This window comes from Equus caballus, chromosome 18 (genome assembly GCF_041296265.1).
Source record: "Equus caballus isolate H_3958 breed thoroughbred chromosome 18, TB-T2T, whole genome shotgun sequence".
NCBI classification, from domain to species: Eukaryota; Metazoa; Chordata; class Mammalia; order Perissodactyla; family Equidae; genus Equus; species Equus caballus.
In genome coordinates, this window is record NC_091701.1 from 49,357,273 (window position 1) to 49,373,611 (window position 16,339).

General features: G+C 38.1%; 1 protein-coding gene across 12 annotated transcripts in view; it reads right to left on the reverse strand.

Annotated features, from left to right (window-relative positions):
- The window catches only part of ABCB11 (ATP binding cassette subfamily B member 11), an 87,453-nt gene that overhangs the window by 8,287 nt on the left and 62,827 nt on the right, over nucleotides 1-16,339 (reverse strand). For 4 of the 12 annotated variants that reach the window (XR_011428257.1, XR_011428255.1, XM_070241172.1 and 1 more), the window contains one exon: nucleotides 15,077-15,929. Coding sequence is in view for 7 of the 12 variants with exons in the window: in XM_070241172.1 (XP_070097273.1) it covers nucleotides 15,912-15,929 (18 nt within the window). In the remaining 5 variants the exon portion in view is untranslated. Of the gene's footprint in view, nucleotides 1-1,319; nucleotides 1,518-2,945; nucleotides 3,103-5,457; nucleotides 5,700-7,105; nucleotides 7,310-13,714; nucleotides 14,070-15,076; nucleotides 15,930-16,339 lie in introns of those variants that run through there. The other 8 variants (XR_011428253.1, XM_070241170.1, XM_070241169.1 and 5 more) reach the window with 5 other exon arrangements.

Here is a 16,339-nt window from a genome sequence, read left to right on the forward strand (position 1 = left end):
GTCTCTCAGAATAGGTAGCAAGATAGAGACAATGGAAGAACATAAAGATTTTATAAAAACAGAGAATGCAAGAAAAAAGAAAGTCTTTTAGAAAAACAAGAAAGAAAATGTAATGCTAATATACTTCACTACTTGACTATGGGATGAACAATATTTACGTAATCATAATAAAAGTTGTTAACTGATTTTCAACTTTTAGAATCAGCCTACAGTGAAAGCATGAAAGACAGTAAATGTTATAAACAGAATGTAAGCATTTTGTATTCTTGACAATATAAAAGTGCAGTTATTAGGATTTGAGAGGTAAAAGGAGAGAGGAAGAGGTGAAAATAAAGGTAGAATTGCTAATATTCTCATCTTAAAAAGTGAGAATTCAAGAGATGTTATTTATAGGTGTTAGAAGAGAAACAGAAGTGTGTTAGTTAAATTTACAACTAGAGGAAATGTAAAAAGTGATATATCTATAGTGGGAGGAGGCAGGTAAAAGGATAGGAGAGATGAGGGTCAGCTAAATTTCCATCTCGAGAATAAGTCAACAGAGAGTATAAATTTGTTAAATTGTGAAAGAGCAGTATACACATATTATTCAGAGACACTGAGATAATCACTGGGAGATCTAAAAACATCAAGAGGTTAAAAATAGTCTCCTTTGAGCAGAAAAATGGGGGGGGAGGGGTGGAAATGGTACAATAGGTGTTGCTTTTTATTACAAATCTTTCTTATTTTATTCTGCACTCCTCTGCATATATTATTTGGAAAGAAAGAAAAGACAAGAGAAAAGAAGAGAAAGAAATGCTGTAGAAATAAGCAATGAAGCAATCTACCAATTTTTCAAATATCTTTGCCAAGTTTTATGGCACATGACTACCGATTTGAGTTCCTTATATTATTTACATTTAAGCTTCTTGAATCAGGATTGTCTCAGATTTTTCCTACAAAAGCCTCTTTCTTGCTCGTTTATCATTGTGTTCCTTATCACCCCCACTTTTTCCGTTCCCAGTCATTAGTTTCCTGATTAGTCTGCACTTTCTGCTCCATTTACGGGCAAGTGAATGCTTCTGTTAAATACACATCTCCCAGCTTTGCAGCGTGCCCAGTTTTCTTTGCCTAACTGGTCAGCAAGCCATCTGGAACTGGGAAGAATATGATGTTAGAAATTGTGAGGTAGAATCAGGTCAACTAGCAAATGACTGAAACTGGAAAATATCCATGGCAAGCACTTTAGAATGAGTCCGGCAAGGCACAATCTTGAAGACCACTTTTAGGGGTTGGAGATACTCTGCAGAAAGCAAAACTCTCAAAAGTATTTGCATTCTTACCACCTTCCCTCTGTCAGGATCATAGAAACGTTCCAACAGTTGAATACTGGTGCTTTTGCCACATCCACTGCTTCCAACAAATGCCAGTGTTTGCCCTGGACTAACCGAGACTGAGAGACCATTCAGAACTTGCACATCAGGTCGAGAAGGATATGTAAATTTACAGTCAACAAAGTCAATCTGCCCCTGGAAGTTGTCCTGTGGATGGGAAGATTGGAATTACATATGACCCTACTAGAATCTAGAATACTGAAATTGCACCTAAATCTGAGTTTTAAATCCCTGCTTAAGATACTCTCAACACCATGCCTCCAAAGTGCAAAGTATAAAGACGGCGATTTAATGGAATGGTATTCTATTGCCTATTCTGGCAGGTGTGGAATAGAGGGAGGCTTGAGCAATGAAATTAAAGATATTTGATCTCTAATTCCTATTTTAACCTAAGGGGATTTCCTTGTCTTCCATTTGTTGACATTCTGAATGGAAGAAACTAGCTAGAAGATATGATTGCATCACAGAAGCAAGTAGCTGTTCAGACACCTACAGCTCTGCTCCCCCGAAGATTTGAAATGATAGCGTTACACTTGGAATGACTTAGAAAGTTTCTTGAGTCCTGTATTGCAAAGGTGAATCCCTTCAGTTGTACTCCTGGAATCATGAATTCCAGAAATAGATAGACATTCAATAGACCACACAGAGACTTTCCTTTTATTGAGCTGAAGGAGAAACAGGTCATTTGACCAATTTAAAAAGATTTGTGAATTGAATTTAGCTTTGCTAGGGTTTAGGTTTGTTTGGCTCTCTCGGACACACTGGGATATTAAAAACTAGGCAGGAAAGATTAAAAAACATGTGTGGGGACTATCACTTAGAAGAAAAGATATTTTGTTGAGATCAAATTAATTTTCTGGGAGTCCATATGAGCTCAAACTTGAACACAGATAATCATGGATTAAACCAATATTATTGGGCAGGAAGAACTGGTTTTTCTACAGTCCATACGAGAACATCAGCAGAAAACATGGTGGTTGGTAGGTCTCAAAAGATGTCTAGCTTCATACATTCTGGAACCAAGTGTGTTTTTTTGTTTGTTTGTTTTTTGAGGAAGATTGACACTGAGCTAACTGCTGCCAATCCTCCTCTTTTCGCTGAGGAAGACTGGCCCTGAGCTAACATCCATGTCCATCTTCCTCTACTTTATATGTGGGACGCCTACCACAGCATGGTGTGCCAAGCGGTGCCATGTCCGCACCTGGGATCCGAACCTGAGAACCCCGGGCCTCCGAACTGGAACGTGTACACTTAACCTCTGCGCCACCAGGCTGGCCCCCAAGTGTGTTTTATATTACACGGAATTTAGCATTCACTGGATATCGTTGCCTTATTCAAATGCCAGCTTTATGAATAATTTTTAAAGCTAATTTACTTCATTCCTTTATCAATCTACTGCCTGTCCATTCTGAGTGTGTACGAATGAACCTATATACTGTAGGAATTTAGAAGCTAAGTGGTATTATGTGACCAGCCCCAGTGGCTGCTCTGCACACGCACACACGCACACACACACACACACACACACAGTGCAACTCTCCCTCACTGTCCTCCTACCCCGACCTCAGTACTTACCCATTTTTCACCGGCATTGCTGTATACATTGATTGGCGGTTGTCGGTCCAGCAGTTTAAAAAAACGTGCAGCTGATACTTTAGCTTTGGCATAACTTGGGGTGTAAGAAGAGGCTCTTCCAAGAGCTGTTGCGCTCAACACAACTGAAGAGATCACCCTGCAAAGGGACAGACACCCAGGTGGAGAGGGGCGGGGTGTGGTTATGTGATGGGCTAAGAGGCAGGAGTTTGGAGCTCTAGCCCTGGTTCTGAGCAGCCTTGAGCAGGTCACCTTAAACTTGTCTGGGAGTGCTGGGTTGGAGAGATGAGCAGTTTTCAAAAGTTCTATGAACAAAGGGTGAGGGGAGGATTGAATAAGAGGGGCTCAGATGTCCAAACCCTGCTTCAACTACAATAGCCTCTTTTTTTAATTTGTTTGAGAAAAAAAGACTTCTTGGGAAAAAAAAAGGAGGGGGCTTAAAAGATGATTAAATTAGGGTGATTTTTTACAATGCTAACATTCTTTGAATCTATGATAAGTGTATAAAAGATAATGATTGGTGATAGAAATATCAACTCTGTACCAAACATGCATATCATTCATGCTTCAGTAATTGCCTGTATCCTTCTACTTGTCCTAGCCTCTAACTATATTCAACATGTGCATAATTAATGAGCAAATGAGTGAATGCATAAATGAATGATAAACATGATGAGAGAGAGTTCTGTTGCTGTATAGAATATGATGTGAAGGGCATCCTCCAAAGGTCTCCACCTGCACTGCGTGCGCATAGGACCTCACTCGGTGGTGGTGGGGGCAGTGTCTCTGTCTGTTTTACTGCTCAGTTCATAAGCAGGAGTTGTTTTAGGCCAGACTTGCAAACCCAAACATCTCCAGAAGCCCAGACCAAAGCTTAAAGCGATGAAAAACATCTGGAATGAAATGGGAAATGGTAGAAAGTGATATTTCAGTTTTTAGAGAGAAGCAGAAATTGGGAGTTTTCCGTAGTCTCCCAATCTTCACACGTTGGCAAATAATTCTTCAAAAATGTTTCATAACCGAAACAAGTAAACAGTTTGTGATTTCTGATTTGGGTTTGTGGCTCTAAATATGCAAAACTTTAGAAAAAAGACTTTCCTAAGTTGGGGTGGGTGTAGTGGGGCAGGAGAAAAAATGTCTTCATCTTTTTAGAAGAAAGATGGAAAGTAAGAAGACAGAATTCATGGCTTGAGAATGAACCCAAAAGAATAGATTTCTGTTGGGACCACTTTTCCTAATGCCCTCCAAAGCTTTCTCAGACCATCTCCTCCTCACCCCTCCACCATCCCCACTCCACCACACCACACCCATATACATGTGCACCCAGTCCTTTGGCACCCTGACACCCTACTTCTCTCACCTCTGGAGCTCAAAGCTAATTTTATTAGAAGAACAGCCTCCAGCTATAAGAAAGGAACATAATTCCCCTGTAGTGGCCTTTGCTGTCTCTACCTAGGAGAAGTCAGCTGGAAACATGCCCTCTTTGCAAGAAGTATAATTCAAATAAGATAGTTCTATGAACCATCTCATTCAAGGCTTCTAGATTTTTTTCAGCATTTAACCAGTAAGGTAGATTGTCAAAATGGTTAATTAATCCTATTACTCTGTACACACCCCTTTGCAATATCACTTTTTTACTTCTCTGTGATATTGAGATTTATAATAAGAAACATATATTTGGTCTTCAGTACCCATTCCTAGCACGGAGCTCCTAAACCTTAGGAATTTCATAAATTTGGAGAATGAGCAAGGTGTCTTCTTTTATGTTAATGAAGTGACCTTTGGAAAGAGGGTAGGCAACCTAAGGATGGGAGCCTGTTGCCAGGGGAAGCAGCCATATGATTAGAGGGGTGGAACTTTCAGTCCCACCCCCACCTCCAGGGAAGAATAGGGTGTCTGAGGGGTCTGAACTGGGTAGGGTGGGGAGTCTTGTAGGACTGGGCCCTCAATCTGTAGGATCTGATGCTATCTCCAGGTAGATGGTGTCAAAATTAAGTTGACTTGTAGGAGATCCATCAGGTGTCAGAAGTGTTGTGTGATAGCCGTGTGAGAGTAAAGGAGAAATGCACATCAGATGCTTTCATCAAAAGGTGGATTCCATTTCTCTATTCTTTAAATCTGGGCTTGGTAGTATGACTTTCTTTGGCCAAAGAGATATTAGAAAATGTGATGCATGCAGAGACTTGAAAAGTGCTTGCACATGGGGCTTGCTCTCTGTTACATTTGGAACTCTGAGGACATAATGTGAAGAAAACAAGTTCAGGTGAGCTGGAGAAGCCACATGGGGACAGAAGCCCCTCAGAAGCCTGCCTGAGTTGGCCCAGTCCAGAAGAACTATGCTGACAACTCACAGACTCTTCAGAGATAATAAATCCCAGCTGTTTAAGACACCAAGTGTGGTATGGTTTGTTAAGCAGCAAAAGCTAACTGATAGAACCAGGCTATTTCTCCCTAGAGTGTTGATCTCTTATGATCTTGGCTGGACAGACCTCACCTGAACACATAGCTGAAATGGAGACCCTCATTGAGAATTAAGTAGCCTCCATATCTGTAGGAAGCAGAATTCGCAACAAACACTATGCATTGGGAAAAACCAAAGCAGAATCCATAAATATTCGCTTTTCGAATAGCTGTCTTGAATGGCTTCTCCAGCTCAGTCTCAAAGGCTCCAATAAACTGCCTCTCCTTTCCAATTCCAGCAACAGTGCGGATATTACTGAGGGCTTCACTCGTAATCTGGAGAATGAAAAAGAATCTTAGGTCGAAAAAAGCAGAAATGACTACTTTTGTGACATGTCAGCTGTTAAATGATTAGATCTGGAGCAAATGGCAGAATGTGGTGCAAATCAGAGAAGCAGGCATCATCTGGGAACACAACGAAGTTGCTGGTGATCAACCCAACTGCACTATGAGTCAGTTAAACTCAAGTTCTACTTAATACTAACATGGCTTTGTTGCCTCCACTTGTTGTAGAAGAGAGAAGGGAGAACAAGGTACATGTGGTTGTCCTTAAAAGCTTTTTAGCTTCTTTCTGAATTCATTTGGAATATCTAAAATAGTTTCTTTAGATATCTTCTGAGACAAAAGATATTTAATAATATAAATTTAAAATATTATATGATGTACACCTGAAAGTTATATAATGTTATAATCCAATGTTACTGCTATAAAAACAAAAATTAAAATTAATAAATTAATAAATTAATAAAATAGATTCTATTTTCTTAAAAAATTAATCTGACAAATATTATATGAGATAAATTAAAATTAAGTATAAGGTTTATCTTTTAGTCTATACTATGAATTTGTGTATTTGTTTCAATGCACACTCTAGGGTAAATAATTGCTGTTTCTCAATTAGGATCCTATCCTAATAAAAGCACAAAGGTGGGCTACTTCCTACCATTGGCATATGAAATCCTTTTGGCTTCTGCCTACTTTGGCAGTGTTCACATTCCCTCTCTTAAAGGAGACAAAACTTAGATTATAGTAAATTTGTTAAAAGAGTGAAGGTGTACATACATGTGTGTGCATGGTTTCTTATACCTAATAAATGTCTGTGCCACCATCCCCTCGTTTATCCCTGGTAACTAGATAGTAAGTAGAACATACTTTTAAAAGTGCATTTGGAATCTAAAACCTAAGTGTATTTGAAACCTAAACTGTCCTTCATGATTCTATTTAGGAAAGATATTTGCCACAAGTCTAGCAGATACTAAAGTGTGAAGATTAAAAGTGTATGTCATTACAAAGGTGATGGTTTCTTTCTGTGTGGCCAATATGACCTGGGGAAATCATTAAGCTGAAAATGCCAAATAGACAGAAAACTGAACTATCCACTCTTGCAAATGAAAAGACACCAAATTGGGATATGGAAAAAATAACTATTTGAGTAGAAATTGAACACATCACTCTCTGTATTTTCTCCACTAGCTGTCCACAGCTACTCAAACTCATAGCCTTATAGCTTTATTGTCACAGCCTTTGGGTGGAGGCACATATGAAACGGGCTGGTGGGAGGTCGCTAATCATGGATGTTTGTAGGCTAACAGCTTCCTTAAGTCTGTTTGTACTACTCATTCTTAACAGTTTGTCTGACAGCCACTCAACCATAATAGTCTGAAAATTGGGTCTAAGATTACCTGTCCCGCCATCTCCAGAGCCTGCTTGTCTTGAGAGGCAAATCCTGTCAACATTCTGGTCTGTACAGCTCCCGATAAAGCCAAGAAAGGGAAAAAGCACACTATGACCAGGCTTAGCTTCCAGCTAAAGGAGAAAGCAATGATCATGGCCACAGTGATGTTAGTGAAGGAATTGACCATCATCCCAATTTGTGAGCCGGCAGCCTGCAAAGCAAAAGCAATGAGCCAATCTCAGACACACAGTCTCTTTTACCAAGTACTGTTATGTGAAAAGGCTATTTTATACCAAAAAGGTAGATTTTTAAAAATTATTGTGATAAAATATATAGAACATAATGTATATCATTGTAGCCATTCATAAGTGTACAATTCAGTAGCATTAAATACATTCACAGTGTTGTGTAACGATCACCACCACCTATACCCAAAACTTTTTCATTGTCCCCAACCAAAACTCTTGTACCCATTAAATAATAACCCCCCTTCATCCTCTCCCCAGCCCCTGGTAACCTATATTCTACTTTCTATCTCTATGAATTTGCTTATTCTAGGTACCTTATATAAGTGGAATCATACGATATCCTTCTGTGTCTAGCTTATTTTACTGAGCATAAAGTTTTCAAGGTCCATCCATGTTTTAGCACGTTTCAGAATTTCATTCCTTTTAAAGTTAAATAATATTCCATTGTATGTACATACCACATGTGGCTTTTATTCACTCATCTGTTGATGAACACTTGGGTCGTTTTCACCTTTTGGCCATAATGAATAATGCTGTTATGAACACTGGTATACAAATATCTGTTTGTGTTCCTGCTTTCAATTCTTTTGGGTATATACCTAGGAATGGAATTACTGGGTCATATGGTAGTTCTATGTTTAAAGAGGTAGGTTCTTTTTCTATTTTTTAAAATTTCATTTATTTATTTATTTATTTTGCTAAGGAAGATTCACCCAGAGCTAACATCTGTGCCAATCTTCCTCTATTTTGTATGTGGGTCACGACCAAAGCATGGCTGCCAGTGAGTGATGTAGCTCCGCACCTGGGAACCAAACCCAGGCTGCCGAAACAGAGCATGCTGAACTTAACCACTAGGCCACAGGCCCGGCTCCTAAAAAGGTAGGTTCTTTTAAATAATGAACTCCTATAATGCATTTGAAGGCTGGATTAATGAAAGTCCGTTTTATTCACAGCTTCTTGGGAGCTCATCTAGTGACTAATCTCATTTCATGAGTGTCAGAGCTAGAGAAGTCAGTCTGAGATTAATTCAGCCCTAAGCATGGGCTGCCCATGTGTCAGGTACCTATGCACTTGGCTTGCTTGAAAATGCCCAGGCATTGGGCTTATGGTAATATTTCTGATTATTCAGTGAAGATTTATGCTTGCTCTATAGTTAGAGTTTTGAAATTCATACAAGACTGTTATGAGACACTACATTGCTTCTCGTTGAACTTAGCCTACTCACTGGTACAAAGTTACATGCTGACTTAATACACAACTGTTTAGTCAACATAGATGGACAAAATGGATTCAGTCCCAATGTAGGTGGATATCAGACCACTGTGGTAATTATTATCTATACTAATCAAAAATATTCGATGATTCCAAGTCTTCATTTCAGTTGCAGCTATGCAGATGTGACCAAAGGTTGATGCCTTGTGAGTAGAAAACACTTCGATGGTTACAACTAGAGGGCTACTTGTCAAAATTGTAGAGACTTTAACGTTGTTTAAGACAAAGAAGATAAAACAACCAAAGGTAAGGTGTTAGGTAATCACCAGTGCCAAGGCAGTGCTGTTCAAGAAGAATCTGCAGTTTCACACTGTATTGAAGACTCAAATGGAACAGGAACCCTGTGGTCCAAAGAATTCCCATGTGTTGGTACTAACCCCCTTGAGGACAGGAGTAAAAAGCTAAATTAAGAATTTACTTGTACGCCCATGTTCATAGCAGCATTATCCACAATAACCAAAAGGTGGAAGCAACCCAAGTGCCCATCTACAGCAGAATGGATAAACAAAATGTGGTCTGTACACACAATGGTATATCATTCAGCCTTAAAAAGGAAGTGAAATTCTGACACATTCTATAACCATGGATGAACTCTGTAAACATTAAGCTAAGTGAAACAGGCCAGACACAAAGGGACAAACATTGTATAATTCTGCTTATATGAGGTTCCTGGAATAGTCAAATCCATGGAGACAGAGTAGAATGGTAGTTATGAGGGGCTGGGGAAAGGGAGCAATAGGAAGTTACTGTTTAATGGGTACAGAGTGTCTATTTGGGATGATGGAAAAGTTCTGGATATGGATAGTGGTAATGGTTGCCTAACAATGTGAAAGTACTTAATGACAGAATTATACACTTAAAAATGGCTGAAACAGTAAATTTTGTTTTACCACAATTTTTTCTTTAAAGAATTTCTGGTTGGCAAGGACTGTCAGGCATTTCTTGAAAGTCAGGCAGTATTTGAAAAACAGCTGTGCAGTTATTCTTTGGGATATCATTATTTTGTTTTCTTTTACATTTTATTTGATTGATAACTTAAAACCATTTTTATTAGTTAATTTCTGTTCTCTTATCAATTTCAGGAGCACTACACATATTAGAGTTATTAAGTATATTAATTCTTGTTACAAATGTTTTCTTAGTTTATCATTTGTCTATACAAAAGTTTTACATTTTTATGTTCTGACAAGTCTGCTTTATGGTTTTCTGTCTTGCTTAAGAGAATCTCCTCTATTCCTACAATTACTGCTCTACTCAAAAGTGTTTGTAAGTTCTAGTAATGAAATAAACAAGCAAATAAAATAATTGGTATAAATATTGAATAAGAAAGGAAGAGATAAAATTATCTTTGCACATAATTTTTGCATATAAAAGAACCAGACTATGTAAATTTTTAAAAAAATTCTAATAAGAGAATTTGAAAAAAGTGGACAGCTATAAGATAAATATGCAAAAACTAATAGCTTTAGTCTCAACCTACAAGAAAAATAGAATTGAGCAAAATATCCCATTCAAAATAGCAAAAAAAAAAAACCCATAAGAAAAAATGAACAAGATAGAGGGATATATTAATAAAACTGTAAATCTTGCTAAAAACCAAAGAGTCCTGTTTGTATGTCTCTCTCGGAAACTTTTAATATCCCCACAAGAGCAATCCATGGGTGTGTTTAATCAGCATCAAAATGAAATTTTTGAAGAAGCGAAGATTATTTTTAAGTACATTTAGAATAATTAATGTCCAGGAATAGATAAAAGAAGGGGAAAAGTTTGAAGGGGAAAGTTATTGTGAGAGGAATCTGCCTTACCGGATAATAAAAGCTTATCATAAAGCCACAGTAATTAAAACTGTAAGATTCTGACATAGAATAAATGAACTTGATCAATGAAAGAGAATAGAGAACCCCCAAATAGTTCTAAGTGTACATTGGAAGTTGATATTCACTACAGGCAGTAGGATTTCACATCAGTGGAAAATGGAACCTGTATTAAATCCTTTTGGAATGTTGTCTATCCCGCTTGAGGGAAAAAAAAGCCAAATTTCTACCTTATACCAATCTTAAGATAAATTTGACCTGCATTAGCTACCTCACTTAAACAGCAACTACAACAAAAATATTAGAAAACCTCTTAGAAACTTTTGTTTTTTAAAGGGTTAGTAAAATTTTTGTAAGATGATTAGATGCTACTCTCCAAATTCTGGTTCTAGTGAAGAACCTGAAAAACCCCGTTGCAGACTGAAGGATGAAAAAATAGAAGAAATAAGATTATGGCTTATTTGTTTAACCTAAGTTCAAGAGTTAGGTGAACTGGACACTGGAATATTCAGACAATGAAAGTGAAATTGATACATTTCTTACACCATATGCAAAAATAAACTCAAAATGGATTAACGACTTAAATGTAAGACTAGAAACCATAAAACTCCTAGAATAAAATATAGGCAGTAAACTCTTTGACACTGGTCTTAGAAAAATTTTTTGGGATCTGTCTTCTCAGGCAAGGGCAAATAAAGCAAAAAAAACAAATGGGACGACATCAAACTGAAAAGCTTTGCACAGTGAAGGAAACCATCAACAAGTGAAAAGGCTACCTACTGAATGGAAGAAGATATTTGCAAACAATACATCCAATCAGGGATTATATCCAAAATATATAAAGATATTTGCAAATGATACATCCAATCAGGGATTATATCCAAAATATATAAAGAACTCATACAACTCAATATCAAAAATTAAACAATCCTATTAAAAAATAGGCAGAGAGGGGTTGGCCTGGTGGCATAGTGGTTAAGTTCACACACTCCACTTGGGCGGCCCAGAGTTCACAGATTTGGATCTTGGTCACAGACCTACACACTGCTCATCAAGACATGCTATGGAGGCATCCCACATATAAAAAAGAGAAAGATTGGCAATAGATATTAGCTCAGGGCCAATCTTCCTCACTAAAAAGAAAAACAAAAGGGCAGAGAACCTGAAGAGACATATTTCCAAAGAAGACATAAGATGGCCAACAGACACATGAAAAAATGGTGGACATCAGTAACAATAAAAATCTCAATGAGACATCACCCTCACACTTGTCAGAATGACTATCATCAAAAAGACAACAAATAAGAGTTGACGAGGATGTGGCAAAAAGGGAACCCTCATACAATGTTTGTTCAGCAACTATAAAAAACAGTATGGAGGTTCCTCAAAAAATTAAAAATAGAACAACCATACAATTCAGCAATTCTACCTCTGGGTATTTAGCCAAAGAAAACAAAAACACTACTTTGAAAAGATATATGCACCCCCATGTTCATTGCAGCATTATTTAGAATAGCTAAGATACGGAAGCAACCTAAGTAAGTGCCCATTGATGGATGAATGGATGAAAAGATGTGGTATCTATATATACAGTGAAATATTACCCAGCCATAAAAAAGAATGAAATCTTGCCACTTGTGACAACTTGGATGGACCCAGAGGGTATTATACTAAGCAAAATAAGTCAGACAGAGAAAGACAAATACGATATGATTTCACTTATTTGTGGAACCTAAAAAACAAAACAAATGAACACAAAACAGAACTGAAACAGACTCACAGATACAGAGAACAAACTGGGGTGGCCAGAAGGGAAGGAGGTAAGGGGCTGGGCAAAATAGGTGAAGGGGATTAAGAGGTACAAACTTCCAGTTATAAAATAAATAAGTCACAAGGATGTAATGTACAACATGTGGGAATATAGTCAATAATATTATAATAACTTTCTATGGTTACTAGACTTATCATGGAGATTATTTCGTAATGTTTAAAAATGCAGAATCCACTATGTTGTATACCTGAAACCAACATAATATTGTATACTTCAATAACAAATAATAATCCTAAAATAAAATAATAAAAAAGAAAGTGAAATTGGCACAAACTTTCTTTAAGCAGTAAGACAATGCATAGTAAAACCCTTCAAAATGATTACACGTTTTGATCCAGTGATTACATTTTGAGAACTAAAGAAATAATCAAGGATGTTCCAAGCTTGATGTAAAGTGATACAAATTGCTTGGCGGGCTGGGCAACAGGGAAAAACATAAATAGGCAATTCTTTAAGAAATGGTGATACATTAACATGACGAATTATTCAGTCATTAAAAATCTATTATAGAAAAATATTTAATGACCAAAATATGCTCACATCAGATTCTTTTAAGGGAAAAAAAGAAAGATTACAAAACAATAGGTAGAGTGTCACCCAAAGTCTGTGGGAAGCACATGTGTACATAGAAAAAACCTAGAAGGCTGGAAAGTAAAATATTTACAGGGATTTTCCTCTGAGTGAGAGGGTTCCACGTGCCTTTGGAATTCTCCCATACCATCGGCCGCATTTTTGGTGGAGCTGGCTAGGAGTCAAGACACGGCTCAGCACTATCAGTCTGGAGAGTTTTTTTCTTCCATTAACCTCCCAAACAAACCACGATTTTTCTTTTTTCCTTTTTTTTTTTCATTCTCATAGAAAATGAGTAGAGGTGTTAGGAGGCAAACTTGATTCTCATCACTTTAATCCAAGTGCCTGTTTTTATCAAGGTGTAACCTCATCTTATACATGTGTGTAGGTCCCTTGAACAAGGCTGCAGTTTCTGGGGATTAGAAATCACAGCTTTGCCTGTTGACAGGGGCTCTCACAGAGGCAGCTCAGAGTAGCTTCTGCTTTCCTAAGACTAACTCTGCCCTGGGCACCTGTGTAAGGAGGCTTTTGTCCCACACACTCTTTGCCTCCACCCACTGGGGGATGCTATTAAGTCTTGTGGAATCTGAGCCTCTGGGCCTGAAAACCATCTGAGGAATGAGTCTCAGGGAAGTTCTTCTCAGTTGCTAGACTCAGAGGAAATCCAAAACCCTGACAGAATTTTGACTCCTGATTCTGAGACCTGCCGAGGAGACGCTGTGCTTTAGCTGCTATTTGTCAGCTCTGGAAATGGGGGCCATGCGGCTCGAGGGTATCTCAAGCCAGCAAGTTCCTATTCTATAGAAAATACATAGATGGTTGTCAGAAAACTGGAAGGAAAGAAGGTCTACTTAACGCCCCTGGTTTCCCCCAGAGCTCACCCCTTGAACTTGAGAAGCGTCTGTAGCAAGCTTTGTGGTTAGCGCTCCAGGGCTATTTCTGAGGTCATCAAACCAGCCAATGTCTTGCCCCAATATTGCCCTGAAACCAAATTTGCGTAGCCTTTTTGTGAGGAGCTCTCCAGATTTAGCAAAAGCGTACCCCTAAAACAGAAAGGAGTCTTTAGTGATATTTTTAACATGAAAAGAGGAGAAATAGCTAAATTACTAACTAAAAAATAAAATTCCTTACCTGCAGAAATTGAGTGCAAAGGGATACACAGCCCATTGCTACAAAGAGCAGGCACACACCATTGATCTGTGACCTTTGTTCTTCTTTATCAGGAAGTGAAAAAGTCTTTGCAAGATGGTGAGCAAGGAAATAACTTTATTATCAAAAATAATACCGAAAGAAACAAATTCAAATGTTTAAAAGAAATTTCTCTTAAGCCTTGGGTTAAAAACAGTTTCACTTTAAACAAACTAGTAATTAAACCAAAGTTAACTGGGAATTTGTGCATTTTAATTCCGTATGGGGAAGGAAGCCTGGTGAATGAAAAGCCATAGTTAGGGTTTTTGTCTTGTTTCTTTGCCTGATGTAGGCAGTTGTTTTGGTTTTTCTTTGATAGAGATGAAAAATATAATGAAATGCTTCAAGTCCTTTATGTAATAAGGCGAAGAAAAAACAGGAAGGAAGGAAAGGAGGAAGGAAACAGGGAAGAAGGAAGGAAGAAAGAAAGAATGGAAGGGAGGGAGGAAGAAAGGTGAGGAAGATACTTGAGAATCTGAGAATGTTATCTGGGACAAAATTCAAAGTATTGTTACGACCTCTGTCTTTCTCAAATAATAGATGCAATAAAGATGATTTTCACACTCAGGTATCTTACCTGTTATAAGTTTTATAGATTATATGTATACAAATAATACCATCGTTAAAGAAGCAACTAGCTATCAGGACACTGACAAGTTTGTATCCATCTGAGACTGAGGTTGTTGCCTCGACATCACTAGAAGCTGAAAAAGTTCCCCCCAAAAACTCATGGAAATTGAGGGTGTTTTGTTATTTTTTAGTTTATAGTAAGTAGTAAGCTATACTCATAAGCATATTGTGAACTGTCAGCCACGTGCTCCAGTAACTGACTGGGGACCATGCAGTTGCAGGAAGAGAATGGGAAGAACAGCCGCATATTCTACCGACATTGACCTACAGTGACACAGATTTTAGGTACAATAAAACCTTCCCAATTCAGACTAAGGGAGGGAACTGTGAGAGTTCAGAAAAAGTATGCATTAGAGAGCTGTACAATAAATCCCTATTTATTGTTCTGAAGTAATTTGAGTAACTAAAACAAGGCCAACAAGCAGTTGCTCAAAAAAAATCCCATTTATTCAATAAACATTCATCGAGTACCTGCCATACGCCAAATAAATCTCCTGAAAGCATTGTGCACCATTCCACTGACAAACGCTTTTTTGTGAAGCAAAAATAACCTGTTCAAATGATCACAAATTCCAAAAGTGGTGGGAGGGGTTCTACAGTCATGAGATCTACTGGTTTCTAGGACAAGAGTTTCCAGGGCCTTCATGGTTCTTAACACAGAGGAAAGTGGGCTCAGAAGTCACCACAGTCATTCTTCCCAGCATGGGATAACTCGCGTGTTTAGAGTTTGCAAATTCAGGGGTTTAAAGACATATTTCAGTTTGGTTCTAAATATCCCTATACAAATCTCCTGCAGCCCCAAGCTGCGATGTGACAAGTCCCCTTCCTCCCTACAGGTCTCCTATCATAATCCTGGACTGTAGAACCACAGATTAGCCAGCTTAACTCATTTTACAGACGGAAAACTAAAGCCCAAAACATTGAGTCTTCTGTCCAAGTTCATTTAGCTAGTAGTTATTATTGGATAAGGAAATGCCTATTTTTCAGATTCCAGTGCAGTGGTTTTCTTCTGGACACGTTCTCCTGGTTCTTGGTGTTACCCATCTTCTCAGTGTTAAAAAAGAATGTGTGGCTAATGTTAAACCCACACAACTGTCCAGTTCAAGATTGGGCATCTATCTATCCATAATCTTTTTTCACAAAATTCTCCTCCATGAGTTCTTTGTACATTCTTGTTGAAACGCAACCCAATGGGCTGCCCGTCCATAGGTTCCTCTGTTCTTAGACTAGCTGTGGTTTGAGCATCCATCTGTGCCATTTTTATAATGCTAAATGTGCCTAAGGATAAAACGAACATTCAAGAAACTCTTAATATTTACCAGACGCCAAATGTGTCACTTAATTTAATTTGAGAGAATTTCCTTAAATTAGGATCCTTAAAACAACCCAGTGAGGTAGATTTCCTTGCTCCGTATTCTAGATGAGGAAACTAAGGCTCATCAAGGAGAAGCCCCTTGCCCAAATGCACACAGAGAGTACAGAGCAGAAACTTATTACAAATGCAGGGCTGGCTGACTCCAAAGTTCATGCTTTTTCCCAGCATGCTACATCCAAATTGCTGTGCTTGGAACATTTGGCACATTTTCCAAGTCAAAGAGACCCAGGGAAAGCGAATCAGATAAATTATGCCTTACATGTATATTAAGACTTCACTAGATTAGCAACCAGGTTTTTAACAATGCCCAATC